Here is a 21,164-nt window from a genome sequence, read left to right as displayed (position 1 = left end):
TCGTAATTCCACCCAAAAAAATAAAACACATTACAAAGGATTTGATACGTGACTTGGCAACATAACAAATCCTCTGTTATGTTCTAAATATGAATGCGATCACGCTAAGCAACGAGGAGGTCAAACAGTAGCTATGGTAAACAATTGGATCATCCATCAAGCAAGCCAGATGGAAAAAAGTTCTTACATCCCCAGCCAAAATATACACGATTTCTTTCCTATCTATCTGTTAACATGTACACATTATTATTTATGAAGGAATTTACAAGACGATCTTGTAGCTCATATGGAAACTCATTCAAAATCCAGAGTTTTAGATTCGGTTATAAGATACTTGGCTCCAGAAAAACTGAGGATTTCTGGCAGGACACCTCTTTCCCCTAGGCTTTCGATTTGCCCTTCCCCAACTCATTAAGCCCCTTTTCTCAATGCCCAATTTTACACCACTATTTGGCTGCTGCTTCAACGAGTCTGTATTGTTGGGGACTGAAGCAGAGGACCTTCTTCTTCCTCTAGCCAATGCATTTCTGCCTGCACCTCTAAGAGAAACTCTTTCTGAGTGAGCACCAGCAGCTTCCATTAGACCCCCTATGGTTTGAAGATCCTCGGTGACCTCGTATCTAGAAAGAGAGGTGAGACTGGGTAGGATTTCGCTTTGAAAGTCCTTCTGCCGCTTTCCCTTACTGGCCCATCCCTTCCTAGGCTGAGTTGGCGAAGTAGATCCACCTTCTTCCCCTTTCTGACCACTGCTCTTTCCGAAGCAGTCTAGGGACTTTGTTTCGGTCAACTTTAAGGTCATGGCCTCAAAGTAATCAATGCCAGCTGAAAGAAACTCCTCATGATCACTGGTATTGCCAATGAAATCTGCCTTAATGGAATTCCCTGGATGATCCGTTACTGAGGTGGCAATTCGGGCAAACCAATGAAGAGGACTACTCGTAAGAGACCCCAAAGGTGGACAGGTGATCATTTGGAGACCATTATGGGCCACAGATTCTGATATGGAAATCAAAGCCTCTGCTGCAAGTCGAGCTTCCTCTGGTTGTAGCTCAGAACACTCTTGTCCTGCCAATTGATATGAAATCTCAAGCTGGTTTTCATCAGATTCCCCTCTGGGTGGAGAAGATTCCTTGTTTTCAGGACTCACGGGTGCCTGAAAATCAATATCAACTGGCAAGTTCTCATCCTCATTCATGGATATATTTAGGTCAATGATCCCTGCTCCACATTTGAGTTCTCTCCCCTCTTCATTCTTTGTCAAATTCTCTCCAGTAGTTATCTGATCTCCCAAGCCAGGCACATGATTGCGAGGTAACTCAATATCAGGCACGCAGCCTTTCTGAGTTTCCTCAATCTTCTCGTTTTTGGTTTGGTTCTGACAAACTCGGGAGGGGGAAGCACGAAAAGAATACTGATCTGAGGAAGTCTCAGGCTCTCCCTTAGTGTTAGAAGCGTGAATCTTCCTTCCACTACAGTCTCTTGCCCCAGTCGTCATTAATTCAAAACCACGTGTAATTCCAGAATCACAAGGCTTTAAAAGAAAAGATTCCGTTTGGACAGAGATTTTATTTTCTCCACAGGGTTTCCCTTCGGGTAAAAGATCTTCTTTAACGTTTTGAAATGCTGCTGTTTCAGAATTATTTGCAGGCACCACATTCAAGTTTATGTTATTAGAAGTCTCCACATCTTCAGAATCTTTAACATGCTTCCTAAGCTCATGGCTGGTAGGTGAGCTTTGATTGGCAAAGCTGTTTAGATGGTTGGTAAGAAATGATGGTGCATCTGATGTTTTGGATCCACCGAAAAAGCTGCTCTGAAGAAAGTTTTGGCAATCCAAATTAACGCCAGATTTAATATTTTCACTAGTGTATAGCTCATCTCCAGTAGGCCCAGGCAATCCTGTCAATGGTTTAGACCTCTGATCAAACAGTGAAGAGGTGCCAAAATGAGGCAGCGCTTGAACTGCTGTCTGGTTTTCAACTGTGTTAGATCCAGGTGCTTTCAATAAAACTTGCGGAGGAATCCTGAAGCTTATCACATCAGGCCCAGAGACAAGTTGATAAGGATCACTACTTGGTCCAAGCAAGCTAGCACTCATTGGACCCTTTGTTGTTCCCACAGAGCTCTCTCCGCAAGAAAACTCTCTTTCCCTCCAGGGTCTTTGGTTAATTTGATCTGAGAAATAAAGACACAGAAGGTTATCAACTTCTTAATAAATAATTCAGACGAAACATATAGTTTTTCTGTACTAATCACTTTAGCAAGAGAATCCTAGACACCACCTCTTTGCCCTAAAATAACAGAATCTCATTATACGAGACTTGGGAAAAGGCGGGGATGACAAGGACATACTGAAACAGTAGTGCAAAACCAGAGTATAGACTGACTTTATACAGCAGCTGAATAATTTGAAAATAGTAAAGTACCATAATTTCCATGCAATCTTAAAGTCGATTTCTCACCAGCTCTAATCATATAGGGCAGCTGCTCCTGGTTCTTCTTCTCTGAGGGTTGGTTGTCTGTGCGACCTTCGTGATCCTGTCTTTTGTAAGGATTCCAGAATACATCATTAGACATATTATGAAAGCAAGGTTCTCCCCTCGTTGACAGATCATGAAAGGGGCCCTTCTTGTGACTAGCAGGGCCCATTGGGTCATCAAACTTCATAGTTGCCTCTTTCAAGTGTTCAAATGGTTCATTTAAATTGCTCAAACCATTTAAGTTAGCTCCGTATGGTCGCTTATCACTGTTACACACAGCCTGAGAAACCCCTTCTAAAGTGTAAGCTGAAACCCGGGGAAATTTCGAAACCATTTCATTTTCCAAGGACTTGGCCTTTTTTTCACTATCAATGTACTCATCAGCAGGAAGATGGAGATCCAAAAATTTATTGCCAACTTTCCTGTTTTCTAAATGTGATACTCTAAAATCTTTTGAACACCCTTCGGCTGGAAATAGAGCGGAAGCAGAATGTATTTGCCTGCTGTTTCCTTTCCCAGAATCCAATGACATCTGAATGTTTTCAACAACTATAGCAGATGATTGACCAGTTGACCATGGCAAGTTTGGCGTTTTAGAAGATACATGAGATGGGTTAGAACTTGACCATGATATCCCCAAACTTAAATGCTTATCAAAATTCCTTTTAACTTCATCCATTAGTTCCTTCTGTCTGTTGTAAAGGCGGTGCAGCTCATGAATCTGAACAGTAATGCACAGTTCAGAGACAACAAATAGTTACGAAATTAATGAGGTTTTAGTAATAATAGAAGACCAAATAACTACCACAAATGACAACTTGCCATAAGTACAGTTAGCATATCTATCCAAACAGAAAGGAAACATTTTTTTTATGAAAGCATAATATTAATAAAATAAAATAATGACAATTAATTTTCAAGACCATTGTGATTAACTTTCTAGGGTTTCCTTTTGCTCCTTACTTTTTATGTTCAGTATTCCAACATGTACAAGATAATTATTTTTTTTATGTATTTGATTCAGTTCTGACACATCCCCTTTGTCCATTTCTTCTAAAGGCAACCATATAGATCCTAAGGGGTCGTGTCATTCTCCATCTCAACGCATTACAAAGACTTGTCATATATGACCTCAGGATGTCAAGAGGCGTGAGTTTGAAAAAGACTAAAATATGAATACTTAAGAAATTTCTTGCACATCAGCGGAAAGTTTCACATCAATTGTCTGGTACAGAGAACAAATCATAAATATTACAAAGACATTAGGTTTTTTTTTTTCTTTTAAAGAGAAAAGGCTGCCGCAAGTAATTAAGTGATAACTTGAGTACGGATGAAAACACAATAATAAATCTGATTATAATTAGACATCAGGGAGAAAATATTGATAACATACTTGTTCCTTGAACATGACTTCATGCTTGAGTATTGTCTGTTTCACCAGTTCCTTATTGTATTCTATTGGCAAGGAACCATTGATGAAGACGCCATTCTGTATTTCAAAGTTATTATTAGATGAGGTCCTTGTGCTGCCTTCAGGGCCAAAGATAAGGTCCCTACTGGAGTGATATCCTGGCTTTGTGCCATTGCATTGCACATTTGCACCCATACCCAACAATGCCATCATGGAACATGCAGATATTACAATTTATAACATGGAACCCTCAGCTCCAATTGAATGAAAACCTGTAACGTAACCAAAAGTAAGTTACTTGTTGTATTACTTATTTAAAAAATAATAATAAGCCCCAAAAGAACATCATTTTAATTTAGCTTGTATCATGATTGTTAATGGAAATACGAGACTGCTAATTAATACTACCTCCGGTCCTTAATATAAGAGCTAATTTGAGTAAATTAAGGAAATTAGTTAAGTTAGTTATTTGCAATAAATAAGTGTTGTTTTTCCTAAAATATTTTTGCTAATCATGTATATTAGCTAGAACTACCATTTGATGAAACCTTTAACACGTGTAACTACTATAAGGACTATCTTGGAAAAAACGGATAAATATAAGAGACAAAGTATATTAGAGTCTTATATTTAAAAGCAAATTGAATGTCAAACTAACTCTTATATTAAGGAACGGAGATAGTATATAAAGTGGTGTCTCCGGACAATCAGACAATGTATGTGAGCCAAGAAACTAAGGAAACAACTAATAGGATGATTCGCATATCTTAGAATGCTGTCATCCAGTGGTCAAGTCAACAAACAAAATTTGCATACACAGCAATTCTTCAACACTGACAATTTCATGCACCTTGCAGCAATCAAATGTTTCCCAAAGAAAGAGGACGTTCTTGTCGTTCTTGTCACCAAAAGCAGGACATAATCATTAGACACGCGTAATTTTATAACAAGGTAATATGTTAACAAAAATCTGAAACATGCCACTTCACTCTCCGTCATCTTGTTGATACATCATTATACAATTTAATATAACAAGATATGTAGATTGCACAAATATACTCTAATACAGAATGTAAAGTACATATACTCTCCAGATGAGAGATATCCAGACATCATGACCTAAACAATCTTGCCCCATTGAGCCAAACATGTTGTGAAACAACAACAAGCCTCAAACAACCGCCCTTCCCATCCCCAGAAAAGAAGAGCATGAGCTTCAATATAACTTATAACAGAAGAACAAGTGCAGAGCCACTTCATAAAGAGATTATTAACGCTTCCAGTGTCAGGAGGGCGAGCAGGTAATTCCCTTTTTTGAGTTCATCATCTTCAGAAGAAAAACATCGAAAGAAATTTACAGAGAAAAAATGGATTTATTGAAAAACACCAGAACCCTGCATGCTACTAAATGATGGTTCCCAAAGTCCTCAGGCTAAACTACAATTGAGGTGTCTTAGATACAGATGCTAGATGAATATATCAATTCCCCTGCATGTTTATTTCATGTAAAAGTTGCTAAACATGAACTTATGAAACTCATCATTCCAGCCTAATAACAAATGATTTGATGCAGGACAGTACACAAACTATTCAGTGAAAATAAGAGTATCCACAGAAAGAACGCACATTTATCTCCTTTCAAAAACAGAGCCTATTCCGATCGATTTTGGTAAATATTATTGATCCAAGTGAAGATTAGTAGACAACGAACTGAGTTCACAGGTTAGAAGTCATAACGAGCAGTGGAGTCCCAACGCTATTAAAACTTCTACTTGTGAAGCTGATTGAAAGGAAGAGGAAAAGAGGAAATGATTCCCTGAGGACAGAATTATGCTGACAACCCGAGAAACCAGAAAAATATCCTGAAACAAATCTTACCAGCAAATCATATTTTGCAACAGAACCAGATGCCCAAAGAATCCATCACGATGAATAAGCCGCCGAAAACGATAGTTCTTATCCTTCGAACTTAAGAAAAAGACCTGGTAATTTTTTCTTGGGGTCAGAAGCTAAAAGCAACTTCAATCAAAATCGTCAGAGAAACCGGAAAAAGTATCTGGACGAATGAATGGAGAATGTATGAGAATCGCATTCATGCAGTGAAATTTTCAGTGAATCCGATCGAATTTTACAAATCGTAGGAGGTACCCAGAAGGAAGGAAAAAAAAAGTACAACCGATGGAAAATTCATTAATTACGACATTAATTGAAACCTCTCCTTCGCAGACCGAACACTATTACAAAGCGAGTGAAGAAAAATGACGATATTACTGAAGCCGAGTACACTAGTCACTGATTCAAATCGGAATTGTCCTTCAAAAATGTTCCAAAATGATTATGAGTCGTCGAAAAGTACTAAATTCTTACACAAAAACTGATCATTTGGTGCGAAAAAACCAGCGAAGACAGAAGAAAACAGAAGAGAAAATCAGCACAATCCCACCCGGAAAATGTTCTTTATGCACGGAATCCAGAAAATCAATATAAACTTACCAGAAGAAGAAATCTAATTCTCGCCACCTCTCCAAAACCCAACAATGGAATCTTCACTCATTGTACCTCGACGCTTGCTATGTAGCGGGGGGAAAAAGGTAGAAGAAAAACAAAAACAGCCGGATGGAAAGCCAAAAATCCGGAAGCGGAACAAATGAGCCAAAAGAGCTCCAAAATCAAAAAGTAAATTTTTCAGAGAAAATGGGAAAAGCAGATAAAATGGGGATTTGGATCTGCTGGGCCATTCTCTCAAGGAAGATATCAGAGAGAGAGAGAGAGAGAGAGAGAGATCCCAAGAATGAAATCCGCTGAACCAAACGAAACTTACATGAGAAGGGACATTAAAGTTGTCAACACCCCCGTCTCTCTCTTCGTCTCTTTCTCATTTATGTTTTTTTCTGATTTTTCTAACAGGGTGAGAAAACATGCATGTAATACAGCCTCTAGATTCTCTCCTCCATGATTGTTTCTGGTTTTGTAAAAGAAAAAAAAATCACTACTTTGTTAATCCCCACCAAAATGAAGAAGTAAAAATCAAAGATTAAAATCAGACACCAGTCTGCACAGTCCATCCCTCCTCCGGTTACTGTAACAAGAATAAAAAAACATTATCTTTTTCCCTATTTTTGGCGCAGAAAAGGAAAATACACGAATCTTTATTCTCAAAAGCAACCTTGATCCTTCCAAATTAATTTTTTAATGGGATTTGCTCTCATTCTTTATTGGGTTTTTCTAATTACTTTATAGTAGTCAGCAGGGGTCCCACTTATTTTTTTATTATTTATGTATGCCCGCATGCAAACTCAGTGAACTGTGTATTTAGTGACGTAAATGGCCCCTATAGTTACTCATTATTACCAGATTGACTACTAGATATCTTCTCTTGTTTACAATTTCTTCTAAATCTTTTTAGACTATTTTGTTTTCCCCCGTGAAGTCAGCCAAACAAATGGAAGAAACTATAATTAAGGAAAGGTGAGACATTGTAATCAAACCTATTAGTGAGTAATCTTTTAAGTGACTATGAAGAATCTTATTTGATTACTTGATATATCTCCAAGTTGAAATTATTATTGAAACTATTCGATCTTATCAACAGTCATCATCTCCATATACTTTTTTTATAGTCACTTCTGTATTGGAGTATCATATCATTACATAAGTATGTTTAGTTTATATTTTAATGCATATTTAATAAAAGCTATCAACTCTTTCCTCTTAAAAAAATTGTCTCAATTTTCGCATCAAATGTAAAACGTTAAATGAAAATATATTATTCACATAGAGCATTTGCCAACTTTTGTGAGTATATATGTATTTAATAATTTACGAATTACAAGATAAAATTATTAAAAAGAAAAATTGTAAATTATTTTCTGAAAATTATAATTATATTACATTTATTTCTATGTATCATTAACATATAATATATATATAACTATGTGATTTAATTAATTGAAAAAAGCATACATTTTTCCATACAACCATAAATTGTATGTTATTACTGATATTATATATATTGTACTATTAAAAGTTTAATATAAATACGCACATGCATGGTAAGTGTATATGAAATTATAAGAATTAAAACTAATGAAGTGAAATTAAAGAAATCAAAACCAAAATTTGATTAAAATATAAAAACAATTGCATTAACTCTTTGAATTTTCAACCTTCATTCTAAATCTTTGTCTGAAGGGAAAGTGCCTTTTTTTTCTGGTACAAAAATGTCCTCTTTCATGGTGCTTCAAAAAGAAAAGGGGAAAAAAGAAAGAAAGAAAGAAACTTCAAATCTTGTCCGTGTCCGAAGGTACCAATCTGCTCCTTTCTTCGGCTCCATGTTTTTGGGTCATACTGTAAATGTTCTTTTCTTCTCTTCATGACCCATGGGGTTCTTACCAATGACCTTAAATTTAATTCATGCTACTCCTCCGGTCCTTATTATAAGACCCAATTTGACTTTTTATTTGGTCCTAATTATAAAACCCAATCCATTTTCTCTCTTATATTTATGCATTTTTTTCCAAGATAATCCTTCTAATAATGATAGTTTTAGCCAATATACTTAATTAGCAAGGATATTTTAGGAATAACAACACTTATTTATTATAAATAACCAACTTAATTTACTTCCTTAATCTCCTCAAATAAGTCAATTGGGTCTTATAATTAGGACCGGAGGAGTATCTCCTATTCTTAACATAATATAAAAATTATATGACTAATTTAAATACGTTAAAAAATTTGTTAAGTTAGTTATTTATAATAAATTAGTATTGTCTTCTTTAAAATGCCTTTTCTAATCAAGTGTATTAGCTTTAACATTTGATTAAACATTTAATATATGTAATAACTGCATGGACTACCTTAAGAAAAATGAATAAATATAACAAACAAAGTAGATTGAGATCTTATATTTAAAACCAAATTAAAAGTCAAACAAGCTCTTTTATTAAAGGTAGGAGCTAGTATTATTTTTCCTTTATATAAGAACTAGTTGACTAATTTGAATAGATTAATAAAATTACTTAAGCTAGTTATTTGTAAAAATATATATTGTTAGTTATTTGTAATAAATATGTATTGTCTTTCTTAAGCTACTACTGATAATCATATGTATTAGCTAAAACTATTATTTGATGAAAACTTTAACATGTACAATTATTGTAAAAACGATATTAAAAAATGAATAAATACGAAAAACAAAATAGATTGGTATCTTATATTTAGAATTAAATTAAATGTAAAACTAGCTATTATATTAAATATTGGATGTGGTATAACCTAGTCAATTAATTAGCATTAATTTAATTGTATTGTTTCGTGTCCCTTTGCTTTTCAAGCGAGTCAACAACATTTGGATTCCATCTGGGATTGGTTCCAACATATTGTAACTTGATATTTAACACTAACATTCACGGGCTTTTCACTGCCCGTTACAAGTTCACTGTCGGTATTGTCATCAAGCTAGCAACAACACAAAACAGGAGAAAATTCTATGCTTTGTTGAATGGAAAGAAGGAAAAAAAAACAGGGGACAAATTGAGGGAAGTATAAATTAAATATTTGCGAGCGATATTTTATTAATGGAAGAGAAAAAAATTTGGGGGAAGTATAAATTAAATAGTTATTATTAAAGTCTACAATAATTAGCTCCACTATATTATTTCTTGAGGATTATTCCTCTGCGTCGAAATATGGTCGTAAATATTAATCTAATAATCTAGTTAGTCAAGATTTTATGACAGAATGATACAGATATATTACTTCTTTTTTTAATATAAGAGCTAAATACCTTATTCATAAATATTAAAAAAATTAATTAAATTAGTCATGCGTAGTTAATAATTGTTATATTTTTTAAAATATTTTTATTAATTATGTATATTAAAACTATCATTTAATAAAAATTTCTTAGTATATGTAATCACTCAAACTATTTTGAAAAAATAGATAAATATGAAAAAATACGAATTGTAAGTCTTATATTTAGAACTAGATTAAATTTCTGATTAACAACGTTCTTATATTAAGTATAAGAAGTAATATTTTTTTTTTCGATTATGGATAACATGTAAGAATTTGAAGTTCCAAAGTAAAAAATTTCCCGGGAAGGAAACAATAAACAGTCATCTCCCAGGTCTTTCTAATGTGTCAAATTCTCATTTGTAATAAATCCTTGTCGATGAAAAATGATTTGGTTAAAATTTTAAATGGGCAGTTCTATCTTTAAAATTGTTTTGTTCAAAATTTATAAAATTTGAAATGTAAATAAAATTAATCAATAGTAGTGGAATTAAGTAGAGGGAGTTAATTTATTTTAAACAATATGTAGAGTTCTTTTTTTTTTTTTTTTACTAAAGCATAAATATCCTCCTATTGGAGGCAATCTTATTCGAAACATTATTGGGTACTAAATATAAACGCCTCTCTTAACAGAAATTTGAATATTAGTTTATTATATTATGAGGAATTAATTTTTTTTGTCAGACTCAACGCGGTTAGCAAAATATAGAGTTTTAATGATATGTTCTGAAAAATATTGCATCTCAGTTTTGAAGGGCCATCCTAAGAATTGGGCCTAACAACATATGATAATGCCTTTCAAAGACCCAAGACTCCAAATCTATTTTAATTCAATACGTACACGGGCACAGCATAGCCCACATACCTAGCAGATAATTCATAACTGCTTACGAAAGCCGAAAGGGGAAAACACAGTTGTGGCAATTTCTGTCAAATCAATGATGAAACTAATGATTTTGCAGAAATAGAGAGCATGTGATCACAGAAAGGCCTATTTTCCACTGCTTCTTCTCAAATGGGTAAAGAAATAGGTGAACTCAGTTTCAACCTCACACAGAAAAGGAAACCAAAACAAAAGGAAAGGTACAGAGATGCCCACTTTCATAAGTACCACAGATACATTAAGAAAATGACAGCGAATGCTCATAAACTTGCTGCAGCTAGGTAGATACCTGTGTTGGGAAATTCCGTAGAACTCCAAACAACTAATAAAAACTCATTGAACTTGGTGCCTCAGTAAATTTTCTTACCTAAATGACCCACTTCTGATAAATTTTGATCAGCTCATTCATTCACGACACAATCTAAGAAGATATTACATTACTTATTACATGCGTTTAAGAAGAAGCTTTGTTGGTTGTTTGGATTTTAACGGGATATTTCTGAGCATTCTTGACGATCTTGGTGAGAGCAGCTTGTCCAAGATCAAGGCCACACACATCAGCTAGACGAACCAGATACAGAAGAACATCAGAAAGTTCTTCTTCTAAATGCTCCTTATCATCTCTACTCCAATTGGGTAGTCCCTTTTCCACTTCTCCTTTCCACTGGAATATCTCAGACAGCTCTCCCACTTCCCCTACCTGCAAAAATCAAACCACAGTCAAAATCTTCACAAAAAGAAGAACCCCATATGAATATAATTAAGTATGGCTTACAAGAGCTAAAAGCAGGTTTCTAGGACTGTGATACTGATCCCATCCTCTGATCTCAGCAAACTCAGCTAGCCTTCTGCTAATTTCCTGAAGAGAAACATCTCTGTGTGTTGCAGCAACTCCATTAGAGCACTGATCCATCTCTTTATTGTCTGATGAACCTCTTCTAATTGCTCATGGTTCAAACAAGAGCTTCATTGATGTCCAATTTATAGACAGCCCTGGGATTGTAGAGAGAGAGAGAGAGAGAGAGAGAGGAAATTATTCTGTAACTGATATATGCGCAAGTGTTATAGTGGAGAAGCACTTGAGTGCTTTTGTTCTGTGTTTGGAAGTGGGACAGTAATCATGTCAAGAATGGCTAATATGTCCACATCTTTTCCATCAATGAGTTCAAATCACTCACACACACACACACTCTGCCCACCTGACTCCTGAGTAATGGTCAGCCTAAAATTCCCTCTCATGCTTGCCCATATATGTATATGTCTCCGATTTTTCTAAACAAGCTAATTACGAATCATACTTTGTTCTTCCCATCATCCAATAGGTCGTTTTGGATTCCTCCTTTCCTTCTAATTTGATGGCTTTCGTGTGAGAATAAACGACAAAGAAACCGAGTAAACTAAGCCATTCTTGCAAGAGCTTATCCGGCTAGTTGCATGCGCGTGGATTTAAAATAGAATATCTTCAGGTAAATGCCAGGTCCAATAGGGAAGAGATATGAACGAGTAGCCTACCAAATCTACAAGATCGGGGACATTATAGGATTTTGGAAATTTTGGTATTGAAATGTGTCCTGCCTATCGTGTCGGAACATGTAGGGCAATGAAACAAAGCCTATACCCTATTTTGCTAGAGGAAAATCAATCCTGTCCTACGCAGTTCAACCTAGATTCTCCGTTTTCACAGCAAAATCGTGAATTCGTTGAATAATATTACCCACAATTCACTCATTTAAAAAGATTGGGAAGATTAAAAAAAGGAAAAATAGCAAAAAGAATACATGTAAAATAAAAAAAGGAAAAATCCCAAAAAAAGACATTAGAATATAGGAAATCTCAGAATGGGTCATTGACCCAATCTGTCATTTGTGAAATTAAGGCGAATTGACAATTTTACCTTCATTTACATTCATTCACTATAATGATTTAAGGAATCACTATAAGGGTTTAGGTGTTACCTAGATTCGTGTAGCGAATAACTACTCACTTTTTCATAGTCAGGTGTCTTGCTATTAATTACAACTAATGTTGTAATCACTAGAACAATGTAAGCATTACCTAGATTTGTGTAGAGAATAACTACTCATTTTGCATAGTCAGGTATCTTATTATTGTCAGGTACCTTATTATTAATTACAACTAATCTTGTAATCACTAGAACAGTGTAAGCGTTACCTAGATTTGTTTAAAGAATAACTACTCACTTTGTTTAGCCAGGGTCAATGACCCATTCTGTCATTTTCAAAATTTAAAGAGCCAATCTGGGATTTAGTATATTCCAAGGGCTTTTTCTGGGATTTTTCCTAAAAAAAAATTACATTCAGGACCGGTTTATAAAAATTATTCTCAGAACCTATACTAGTGACTATTGTTGTCAAAACCTATACTAATGTCATCATAAGTCTTTATTTATAATTTTTCTACTTCGGTGATCTTTTTTTGCAATTTTTTCATCAAAAACTATTTTATTATATTATATATTACAGGATTTTTCTGAAATATTTATACAAATCATTAGATTATGTATTACTCCTCCAGTCCTAAATGTAAGACCCTTATACTTATAAGGGTCTTACATTTAGGACCAGAAGAGTAGTTTATAAGTTAAGCAAATTAGTTTGAAAAAAATTATAAACATACATACATTAAAATATTAATCTCCTCAAATCAATGGTTAAAAAAAAATCTCCTAAAAAATGCTAATAGAGCCTTACATTAAAAACCGAAAACATAAATGGCTAATAATGCTGGTTCAAGTCAAGATGGTTTGAATATATACATATATATTGCTCATGAAGGTGTAAATTAATGAGGAGGGTCAAACGAGTGACCTTGACACCGTATCCAAAATATCCAAAAAAATTTCAAAAACAAGTTATCAAATGAAAGTTTCTGGTTAACAGTGTCAAAGTAATTATCAAATGAAGTAATGGGTTGTTCATAAAGTGTAATCATACCATACAATTCATGTACCCGATCTATTAAGATACAAGTGGCTACTAGTTTTACGTAATTGAATGGAACTCATGATGAGATGAGACAAAGGAGGGATCATTTAAATAAATTTCTAAAACGTTGGGAACATGATGAACTCGTGTTGTCAAACAGCAATAATATGGTACATGAATCATAGGGAATAAAATGAACAGACCTGGTACCAATAAAGCAGACGCTCCATGACAGATGCACCTTATGAAGGCCAAATTATTGACTGTTATGCCACTTTTGTTTGTGTGGATGGTTTTTAATTTTTGAGAAAAAAAATTCTGTGGATTTGCTCTATGATTCATGAAAATAATGAAGATTACATAATTCTTTGATTCCTGCTGGAAAATATATAGTTAAGTTGTCATTATTACTGATGAAGATTCTGTTTGCCATTATTTCTTTGCCCTGCAGATAGAAGAGAACGTTCAGAGAGGGATCGAAGTGATAATAATATCAAAGTCGCAGAAACTGAAGTGCTGGAAATTCATCCGAAAGGAGAGAAACCCAGAAACAACACTGAACCTGTGTAGCACAACCATGAGCTTGAGCCACTCCTTGAACATAATGAAGGGAGTGACTTTCTGGGTAAATTATTACAAAACTCATTACACTCTGCACGATTCTTATTCTAATCTCAAGGCATTCAAATCATTATAACGCTTTGGATTATAAACCTTAGTACCCAACATTGCTGGAGTCCCCATAGAACAGTGAAGGATATATTCATCAAAATGGAAAGAAATAGAATGAAACTACTGAAACAGAGTGGGTTGACAAAACTGAACAACCTTATCAGCATAACGAATGAGGGAGATTTCTGATCCCATAAAAGTTGTCTAGAAATTAAAGTTCGTTCTATGAACAACTCATCACATTAATGTGAAGAACTTGGAGTTATTACTATTAAAAAAAAAAAAGTGCCGAGGATCCATGAAAAAGAGAACAAAACTGAGAAACTTCTCCAGCATAATGAATGATGAAGATTTCTGTATACACAGAAAACAATCATATGTGCACGAGACATGATTTTTCTTCCTATGTAAAGTATAAACTACTTTACAACCTACAACAATATGCACAATTTTTTTTCTTATTTATTGTTTCCTTGCTATCCTATATCTCTTTTATTTTCCTTCCTTATGAGGCACAAAATGCTTCACCTTGACATTATTAATGACTCGTATGTTCACAGCTTGAATCTGCCTTGGGGTTATACACCTTGATAAGCATATCCAGAACCTCCTTCATCGTCGGCCTGGCCTGCGGTGTCTCCGCCGTGCATCTCACCCCTATTCTTAACAGCTCCACCATCTCCTCCATACCTTCAAGTAAGCCAGAACCCATCAGCGCCACCGGAATCACCGCCCGGCCGATCGGCTTATTGCTTCCATGACCCATCACCCTCCTTCCCCATTCCACCAAACACTCTTCTCCTCCGTCCAATGCTCTTCTTCCAGTCGCCAGCTCCATAGCCAACACTCCGTAACTGTACACATCACCTTTCGTCGTCGCCTTCCATGTGTGGCCGTACTCCGGCGCCACGTACCCCACCGTCCCAGCCACCATCGTGCTGACGTGGCTGTCTCCAACGTCAACTACTCTGGCTAGCCCAAAGTCCGTAACTTTGGCCTTCCCTGTTTTGCTGTCCAACAACACATTGCTTGCCTTCACATCTCTGTGAACGATTGAAGGGTAGCATTCGTGGTGTAAGTAAACCAAAGCTCGAGCAACGTCAATGGCTACTTCTAGCCGTCGTTTCCAAGTGAATTTTGTTCTGTCGGTGACGAGATCTTCTAAGCTTCCACCTGAAATGTATTCGTAAACCAATATTTTTTCCGAACCGTCGAGGCACCAACCATAGAGTGTGACGAGGTTTGGGTGGGGCCAACCGAAGCCATGGCCGCATAGAACTTCCATTTCTGCTCTGAATTCTTTTTCGCCTTCAAGTCCTTCTCTTTGGAGCTTTTTCACTGCCACTTCTCTCCCATCTGAAAATACACCTCTGTACACTGTTCCGAAGCCTCCTTTGCCTATAATTCTGTCTTCTGAGAAATTTCCCGTGGCTTTCAAGATGTCAGAGTGTGTGAAAGCTGTCCTGTCCAGTCGAATAACCTTAACTGTGTCCGACAACCATGGGGATGAGGTTCCAGACTCAGGGTCGAGTTTTATGTCTCTCACAAGTGGTTCTTCCGACGGCGTTTTTATCAGTAGACAGACTATGACAGTAAGAAGACCGAACACTAAGAAAGCCAGAATGAGAGCGAAGAACACCAGGAAAACAGAGACATTCGTGGATTTTTTGATTGGTCTGTTAGTCTTGTTTTTGTGATCATCGGTGGAGTTGTCGAAGAAGCTTGGGAGATCCAAGAGGGGATCCCCCAAATATGAGTATTTCTCGAACGTAGCTAGTTGTCCTGGCGATGGAATCTCACCTGAAATCAAGGGATTATAAGAAATGTTGAACTTGGTGAGTTCGGACAAGCTGTTCAAACTTGGGGGGAAAACCCCAGAAAAATTGTTGTAGGAGAGATCAAGGTTCTGTAAACACGTCATGGTTCCAACTTCGCTAGGGATTTCTCCAGAAAACTTGTTTCTTGTTATGTTCAATACCACAAGCGGTATACTTTTCACCTGTGCAGGTAGTTTCCCAGAAAATTTATTAAACCCTAAATGCAACATGCTCAAGTTCTGCATGGTTCCAATTTCTGGAGGAATTTCACCTGAGAGTTGGTTCCCACTTAGCTGAACATAGCCAGAGATTTGATATGGTGAAAATGAACCTGCACTGCAAATCGGGAAAATCCCATGTCCTTTAAGCAATCTGTCCCAAATGCTTCTGCAATTCTTCCTCGTAAGGATGTCATAAACAAAACTAAATGGAGGGTAATCTGCAGGAATCCATCTCTTCATGGCTAAGCACTCACCAGAGCCAGCACTGACTGTGTCATATTGCCTATTTGATTCAAATGTGACCATGGCGTTTCTCCCTATGTTGGTCAATTCAGGTGGGAATTTTCCTGTGAGTTTATTATTTGCAAGGTTTAGCCATAATAAGCTCGAACAGTTTCCCAACTCTCTTGGGATTTCACCTGTTAATGAATTATTTGCAAGCATGAGCCATAAAAGAGAGGTCAAGTTTCCAAGAGTTGGTGGGATTGGCCCAGATAAGTTGTTGACTGATAAGTCAAGAGCTTGAAGGCTAGGCAAGTTTCCAAATTCAGGTGGAATAGGTCCAGTGAATTGATTGTAGGCTAACATTAATAACTTCAGGCTTGACATTCGTGAGATTTCTGTGGGCAATGGACCTGAGAAGTTGTTGTAGCTTAGGTCCAAGCGTAAAATGTTTGGTAATCTGAGAATTCCTGATGAAGATAATCCTCCAGTGTAAGAATTTGAGTGCAATAGAAGATACTTCACCTGCTTGAATTTCCCAAATATCTCTTGTATGTCCCCACCAAATTGATTTCTAGTTAAATCCAAGAATGCCAAATTGGTCAAGTTCAAGAGTTCGTCTGGGATGTCTCTTGAGAAACTGTTGTTCCCCAAGTATAATGCCTCCATCCGAGAAAGCGAACCAATTTCTTTAGGTATCGGTCCATCCAATTCGTTGCTAGATAGATTCAGAGTCGTAAGATTCTTGCAGTTGGCAACCTCCTTAGGGACACTTCCTCCGAACATATTCTCTGAAATGTCAAGAAATTCAAGATTGCACTGCACTGGAAAAGCTGACGGAGGAATTTTCCCGCCGAGAGAATTCTCTGAGACGGAAAACATTCTCAGCTTCGCAATTCCCATCCATATATGCCCTCTAAGCTTATTAGTGCTCAAATCCAAGTACTGCAATTTCAAACACTGATCGAAGCACTCATCAGTCCTACCCGTGAAGTTATTTCCTGAGATATTCAAGCTGATCAGGTTGTCACAAATGGCAGGGAAATTAGAGCCGAGATCCCCGTGAAGCCTATTGCCTGATAAGTCAAGAATTTGAAGGTTTGTCAAGCCAATTAAATTCAACTCTTCGGGAAGAATATTGTAGGAGAGATTGAGATACACGAGCTTTCGGCACCGCCTCAAGTCCGCCGGAATCTTGCCGGAGAGTGTGTTCCGGGAAAGGTCAAGGTGTCTGAGCTCAGTGAGCCGAGAGAAGTTCTGGAATATCCCGCCGGTGATTTTGTTGTCGGTGAGGTTGACTCCGACCACTCTCCTCGTTGTTCCATTGCCGCTGCACCAGATTCCCGACCATTCACAAGGATTCGAACTGGTCGTGTTCCAGTTTGTGTATTGTCCTTGGTCTACTAGAGTTTGATTGTTGAGGTATAATTTGAGCTGAAGCAAAACTTCTCTGTCTGTGTCCAAAGAATCTCCGGCAACTATTTTACCCGCTGAAAAACAATCAACATAAACAAAACGGCCTCGGTAAGCGTGAAAGAAACCTAGGATTTCCAGAATAAACAAACAAAATACCCAGACAACAGTTCGCGGAAATCGCGATACTACAAAGTAACACAACAACAAAGATTAAATATCAATCCTGCTCAATAAAGAATCCTTAAGTATCACGCAAAACCCACAAGGAATTGAAACATAAAAGACGGAGCTTTGAATCAGCACCTGAGAAAAGGATTAAAGAACAGATAAACAGTAAGCCCCAGGAATCTGTTACATGCTCTGACATTTATGTAGCTGTTTGTGTTATCTTCTTCCTTCTTCTCCTTCTCCTTCTCGTGTTCTTCTGCAACTTGTAATTCCTTTTTTCCTCAGAACTCATATACAGAGAAAAACCGAGAATGAAATTTCAAAGGGTCAAAAAAATACGAGGGGGTTGAAACCATTAGATGTCTGTTGGAGTGCAATCCCTGCAAGTATTAAAAAAAAAAATAACTTGGACCAGACGGATTTGTACTTCAAATCCTCTGTTTCTTCTTGAATTTTGTGGGGTAATCCTGGTATAAAAGAATTACAATAAATGACGAAAATAAAAACAAAGGGTGGTTGGAGTTGTGTTTCTCTGTTGGTGAATGTCAAATCAGGTTTATGTGTTTCCACCTCCTGGTGTTTGTTGATCTATGATCGATGGTTCGAAAGGGAATAATCAGGAAACTCACAGGGAAGAAGTGGGCGGTCGAGGCTCGAGCCCGAGCCGCCGTTGCTGACCGGTTCGGTGAAGACTGAACCTCCAAGATTTGACCCGAATGCGTGGACTTTGAACTCTAAACAAGAGACACTGACAATTACAACCATGCTTCTTCAGCCCAGACCAAAACAATGAGACAAAAGGTTTATGATCGGAGGCTGTCTGGGTTAATCTAAAACACAAAAAAAACAAAAATTAAAAAGAAGAAAAGTTAGAAAAAGACGTGGCCGATAAATTCCTGTTGGGTGGATGGACTTGTGAGGATCGTAGATGATTTGGAAACCATTAAGATTGTTAATGCTCAAGATTCGTGGGGAAAACACTCCCATAGTTTTTAAATTTGATAAAGTTGAATCTTTTAGTACCCCGCATTTACTAATAGATTTTTCAACTTTTTTTAATAAATTTAGAGGAGTAAACATTATGTCTCTGATATTACAAACGAAATTAAATATGTGATCTTTCACTTATAGTAAGACTTTCATGTCATTAAGAATTAGGATATAAGATTAATATCGGTTTTAGATTGTCAAGTTTGATTTGATTATGCCTTTTCATCAGGTTTTCTTAATTAAAGCTTTATTGGGTGTCCAATATTTGCTTACTCTACATTAAATGAATTTTAATTACATTTAATTTGAGTAGGGGCAATGTTCTGCAAGAACAATTAAGTGGCTTAAATGTTTTTATCTTCTGGGTGAAAAAACTTCAATGTTTTTTTTCTTAAATAAAACAAATTCAAATGAATGAATCTCGTGTGGTTGGAAAAAAATTTAAAAAAATAAGGAAGCATTTTTTTTTTTTACCAGCCAAAAAAGGAAGCATTGACAGCTTTGAAAAACTATCAAGTGGATTTGCCATGAATTGGACTAGCAGCACGAAGCCACCCCACTTATGGTTTTATTCCATGTAACCAAATATAATACTATTAAAACTTAGTTGATTAATTTAAAAAGATTAAAAAAATTATTAATGGGTAAAAACTAAATCATGCTTTTAGAAGTAGTTTTACAAGGTTCGAAATAAATATGTGAGGCAAATTTTTATCTCCATTTGCGTGAAAATATTTTTTTTTTAAGATGCTTTCAGAAGCTCCCAAACACCCCTAAATTATTTTAAAATATTTATATTTATCATTTTTTTAATCTAATTTGCGTTATTTATAACCTAATATATAATCTAATAATATATATTAGTATTTTAAAAATGTCATAATATATGTTATAATTAAATAATTTATTAATCTCTAAATTAGTTAACTCATTCCTATATTAGTTAATTTATAACCTAATATAAAGAGTTAGGGCAAGCTTTGCCAAGTTGTTCGTAGATATTATTTTGAGTAATATTGAGGTTGGAATTCTGTTCATGAAAAAAAAAGAAGAAGCAGAGTATCATGTTAAAGTAATTGTGCCTTTCATCTGAATCTAATCAAGCTCATTCATCCCTTAGTTAATGATATTGAATAACATGAGTTAGGGCTCCTTATTACATGGAAAAAAATCTTTATATATATATATATATATATATATATCATGGACATTCATTAATCTAGATTCTATATACAATATGCTTGACAAAACATATTCCAATAAAAATATATAAGTTGATTTGAGAGTTTTGATTTGATCACAGATATAAGGTTCAATTCCATTGTGTCCGCTATGATAATTATTTCCTCTTAATAACACCTCTGTTTATTTGGTATTTTTGTTTTTGCACCTTAAATTTTAATTATTAAATGCCAGGGATATTTTGAAAAAGTGTCACAAATTTTTCATGTATTAATTACCTTTTGCACCTTACTTACCTTTTTTTCTATAAATTAGGTAAAAGAACTTCATATTTAGGGCGCGTAAATAACTTATTTGATGACACTTTATTTATAATAAAATTGTGAGTTTAGTGCCTTGCATAGTTTAAAAGATGAAAGCAGAAATTCAGGTAAAGTTAAAAAGACTGATTGAAGTGAAGTAAAGTTAAAAGGAGAAAATTAAAACTTGAGCAGATATAGAATTTCACATTAAAACTAAATGCAATTAAAAGATAAAGATCAAAGTAAAATATAAAACCTATTTAACTAATTTAACTAGATTAAAAAAAGTTAGTTAATTATAAAAAATATAAAAGACTTTTCTTAAAATACCATAACTATCTTTCTTAATATTTTCTTCCTCTCTCTTGCTTGATTATGATTGAAAGAGTATTAATAAGAGTAAAAAATAATAATAAAACCAAGATCAATTTGATAATTAAGTTATAGTGTTAAAATTATAATTTAGCTAAACAACAGCAGATGAAACTCACAGAAAGCACTTTTTATTGGGCCCATAGAAAACCCACAAAAGCACTAGTCAACGTCATCAATGATGTAACCCAGGATTTGAGATTTTAATTTTCAAAAGCCTTGTTATTAATTAAAAGGGCGATAAAATGCAGAGTGAACAAAATTCAAGCTAAGCGGCTGAAAGG

At 35.5% G+C, this 21,164-nt stretch overlaps 3 protein-coding genes across 11 annotated transcripts; all 3 read right to left on the bottom strand.

The window, feature by feature from the left end:
• Positions 1 to 116: 116 nt before the first annotated feature.
• Positions 117 to 6,738, bottom strand: LOC114713205 (uncharacterized). Of its 7 annotated transcripts, none has more exons than XM_028897794.1 (5): positions 5,770 to 6,738; positions 5,518 to 5,671; positions 3,874 to 4,163; positions 2,463 to 3,201; positions 117 to 2,175 (listed from the first exon to the last, which is right to left on the bottom strand). In XM_028897794.1, exons 3-5 carry the CDS (start codon positions 4,102 to 4,104, stop codon positions 314 to 316), a joined length of 2,832 nt encoding a protein of 943 aa, XP_028753627.1. In that variant the 5' UTR covers positions 4,105 to 4,163; positions 5,518 to 5,671; positions 5,770 to 6,738; the 3' UTR covers positions 117 to 313. The 7 variants fall into 7 exon arrangements, with proteins under 7 accessions (XP_028753627.1, XP_028753623.1, XP_028753624.1 ...); XM_028897790.1 differs by lacking the exon at positions 5,518 to 5,671 and having other exon boundaries at positions 5,770 to 5,947; positions 6,385 to 6,738; XM_028897791.1 differs by lacking the exon at positions 5,518 to 5,671 and having other exon boundaries at positions 5,770 to 5,910; positions 6,385 to 6,738.
• Positions 6,739 to 10,764: 4,026 nt separating this feature from the next.
• On the bottom strand, positions 10,765 to 12,309 carry LOC114713263 (dCTP pyrophosphatase 1-like). The gene is made up of 2 exons (XM_028897880.1): positions 11,349 to 12,309; positions 10,765 to 11,273 (listed from the first exon to the last, which is right to left on the bottom strand). The coding sequence occupies exons 1-2, from the start codon at positions 11,484 to 11,486 to the stop codon at positions 11,028 to 11,030; spliced, it is 384 nt and encodes a 127-aa protein (XP_028753713.1). The 5' UTR covers positions 11,487 to 12,309; the 3' UTR covers positions 10,765 to 11,027.
• Positions 12,310 to 13,346: 1,037 nt separating this feature from the next.
• LOC114713241 (probable LRR receptor-like serine/threonine-protein kinase At1g74360) lies at positions 13,347 to 18,627 on the bottom strand. Of its 3 annotated transcripts, XR_003737321.1 has the most exons (4): positions 18,170 to 18,627; positions 14,719 to 17,940; positions 14,081 to 14,139; positions 13,347 to 13,963 (listed from the first exon to the last, which is right to left on the bottom strand). XR_003737321.1 is itself a non-coding variant. In XM_028897841.1 (3 exons), exons 1-2 carry the CDS (start codon positions 18,231 to 18,233, stop codon positions 14,729 to 14,731), a joined length of 3,276 nt encoding a protein of 1,091 aa, XP_028753674.1. In that variant the 5' UTR covers positions 18,234 to 18,627; the 3' UTR covers positions 13,347 to 13,963; positions 14,719 to 14,728. The 3 variants fall into 3 exon arrangements, 2 of the variants coding, with proteins under 2 accessions (XP_028753674.1, XP_028753673.1); XM_028897841.1 differs by lacking the exon at positions 14,081 to 14,139; XM_028897840.1 differs by lacking the exons at positions 13,347 to 13,963; positions 14,081 to 14,139 and having other exon boundaries at positions 14,357 to 17,940; positions 18,170 to 18,626.
• Positions 18,628 to 21,164: the final 2,537 nt, after the last annotated feature.

The sequence above is a fragment of the Neltuma alba genome, unplaced genomic scaffold (genome assembly GCF_004799145.2).
Source record: "Neltuma alba isolate B1F8T4 unplaced genomic scaffold, ASM479914v2 tig00011420_pilon, whole genome shotgun sequence".
NCBI lineage: Eukaryota > Viridiplantae > Streptophyta > Magnoliopsida > Fabales > Fabaceae > Neltuma > Neltuma alba.
Note: the sequence above shows the minus strand (reverse complement) of the source record. Positions and strands in the feature narration are given on the sequence as shown.

Excerpts from the sequence above, each read along its gene's own strand:
- LOC114713205 (XM_028897794.1), bottom strand. The coding sequence starts at position 4,104 with ATGATGGCATTGTTGGGTATGGGTGCAAATGTGCAATGCAATGGCACA. Across the intron at positions 3,202-3,873 it reads AAGTCATGTTCAAGGAACAA|ATTCATGAGCTGCACCGCCT; the intron begins GTATGTTATCAA and ends ATTACTGTTCAG. Across the intron at positions 2,176-2,462 it reads GCCCTATATGATTAGAGCTG|ATCAAATTAACCAAAGACCC; the intron begins GTGAGAAATCGA and ends TTTATTTCTCAG.
- LOC114713263 (XM_028897880.1), bottom strand. The coding sequence starts at position 11,486 with ATGGATCAGTGCTCTAATGGAGTTGCTGCAACACACAGAGATGTTTCT. Across the intron at positions 11,274-11,348 it reads GAAACCTGCTTTTAGCTCTT|GTAGGGGAAGTGGGAGAGCT; the intron begins GTAAGCCATACT and ends TGATTTTTGCAG.
- LOC114713241 (XM_028897841.1), bottom strand. The coding sequence starts at position 18,233 with ATGTCAGAGCATGTAACAGATTCCTGGGGCTTACTGTTTATCTGTTCT. Across the intron at positions 17,941-18,169 it reads TTCTTTAATCCTTTTCTCAG|CGGGTAAAATAGTTGCCGGA; the intron begins GTGCTGATTCAA and ends ATTGTTTTTCAG.